The sequence below is a fragment of the Medicago truncatula genome, chromosome 3 (assembly GCF_003473485.1).
Source record: "Medicago truncatula cultivar Jemalong A17 chromosome 3, MtrunA17r5.0-ANR, whole genome shotgun sequence".
Classification (NCBI taxonomy): Eukaryota; Viridiplantae; Streptophyta; class Magnoliopsida; order Fabales; family Fabaceae; genus Medicago; species Medicago truncatula.
The window spans coordinates 7,535,051-7,537,460 of NC_053044.1; the positions used below are offsets into that span (position 1 = coordinate 7,535,051).

At 33.9% G+C, this 2,410-nt stretch overlaps 1 protein-coding gene across 1 annotated transcript; it reads right to left on the reverse strand.

The window, feature by feature from the left end:
• Positions 1-1,379: 1,379 nt before the first annotated feature.
• LOC120579486 (F-box/kelch-repeat protein At3g23880) lies at positions 1,380-2,159 on the reverse strand. The gene has a single exon (XM_039831869.1). It carries the CDS (start codon positions 2,157-2,159, stop codon positions 1,380-1,382), a length of 780 nt encoding a protein of 259 aa, XP_039687803.1.
• Positions 2,160-2,410: the final 251 nt, after the last annotated feature.

Sequence of the window (2,410 nt, forward strand, 5' to 3'; positions counted from 1 at the left end):
TAAGGTGTATTTAACCACTTTTTAGTTATTCACTTGCTAAAATACTTCTTCTAAAAAATAAGTGGGTGTATTCTAGCAAATGCCTATAGGATTTGCTAGAACACACCCACTTGTTTTTTTAAAAGGTATGTTATAGCAACATACACCTTAAGGTGTATTCTAGCAAATCCCATATATATATATATATATATATATATATATATATATATATATATATCCCTTTTATAATATCAATACAACATTTATCATTATTTTCCACCGGCACTTATATATTGCATTTCAATCATCTACAACTATTCTACCAACTATAACTAATAAGAGTGTTTTAGTAAAGGGTCAATCTAACTTGTGCCCTCAGGCTAACTAATGACACACATTTTACCATTAAAATCAACAGTATTAATCATTTTTTTTTATGTTAAAAATATTAGCTTAATTAGAATTAGAATTTTCTATGAAAAATTGTATTCGTTTTTTCCAAAATCAAATCAATTGTATTCGTTTTGTCCAAAATCAAATCATATTAGAGTCTTTTTTTGATATCAATTGTCTCCAGTGGCCATAACAGAAAAGAAGAAAAAACGCATTTAACAGAAAGTAGTTTCAAGTATAGTGTGTGGCCATAAGTAAATGGAAAGGTTGCAGCCATAGAAAGTTGTTTTTCTGAAGGCTTGCGTGAATGATCATACAAATGCAGTGAACTATATAAAGTACAATGCATGATGAGAGAACAAAAACCTCTAGCAATTCAACAAATAACATAATTGCAAAAAAAACAACAAAAAATTCAATCAACCATTAATTAATGATGAAGTCATTAGAAATCAAAACCAATACAAAATAAATAACATAAACATAAATTAACAAATAAATTAGAGTTGAATCTCATGCTGAAGAGACATAGCACCACTTCTACATCCTAGCACATTAAGAACAAGGTGAAATCAAACTTTCAACATAGACTTCAGGTATGCTCGCAACCTTAGTAAACTTAAAAGCATGATTCCTGGAATCATAAACAATCAGCCTCGAATTATAATCGGCAAAGGACTGATGAAGCAACACTTGGTCATCCTCCAAAATATATATTGCCTTGGTAAGCCTATGATATTTGATAGGCTCTAGCCAATAAGAAACAGTAAATAATTTAGTCCAAGACTCTTTATTACCATATTCCTTCATAATCCAAACATCATGACAAGAAATTAAGCACAAACAATCCCTCAACAAACCCAAGATCAACTCACGTGCATCACGTATCTCTCCAAGATCAGGCAGCAAAAGCTGTTGATAAGACTCATTCCCTAGATCAAAAGAAACAATGGAGTATGTAGTTTCCTTACAACAATTTTTACAAGCCAACCAATTAATCTTGCCACTCACAAATATTCCTGGATGCTCCTCCGGAGCTTCTTTGGTATGAAGTTTAACACCAAAAGGAAACTCCTCCTGAACGGTTTTCCAAACATCGGTACGAGAGTATAAACCTTCAATTCAGTTTTGTCAACATCGGTTCCATTGTAATTCGCAGTGTAACCGATAGCAACAACCACCTTATAAGCATCACTGACATGATCATAGCCGAAACCATACCTCAACCTACTATCCATTGGTGGCATTTTCCAAGAAGGCGACTGCTTGAATTTTCTAATTGAAGGATTCCATAATAAAACAGCATTTTCAAAATACTCAACCAAACAAACAATGCCATCATAAGAGCCAACTATGTAGTCGTATTTGGTAAAACGGTCGTTTTCATAGTACTCAACAAAACTGGTGATGTTGGTGGTTATGCCTGTGAAAACGGAGTCAAGTGGGTAAGAATCAATAACATACTTGCCTGGGATATTGGTGTGGGTTACCAAGTGAAGGCGGCGGCGCGAGGTCGAGAGATGCTTCTTGGCAAATTTGGGATGTGAGATTAGATGATTCCACGATTTGCAGACGCATCGAAGTTGAAGGAGAAGCTTCACCGGTAGCCTGCAGAGGATTTCTATAACGAGGTCCTCCGAAAGAGACGGCATGTGAAGTGAATGTGGCGGTGGTGTTAGGGTTACAGCGGATAGGAGCTGGTTGCTGATGGCGGTTATTTCCTCCTTCATCAACGAGTAAGCAGCAACGTCGTTGTTTTGATCATTGTTCTCGCTACTGGATGCCATCACGATTGTGAGATACAAGGTTTGTTTGAAGGTAAATTCTATAATAAACCCTAAACCCTATACACCAATTATTTTTTTGAAGGTAAATATATTTTTATGATTTAAAATTATAATAACTGAATATAAAAAATCTAATACGATCCATATTAACAATGAAATTCTGTTTTTTTTTCTCCTTAAAAAAAAAATGAAATTCTGTTTTTTCTTATGAAATTATATTTTTGAAAATATAAAGATCAATAAATGGGTTA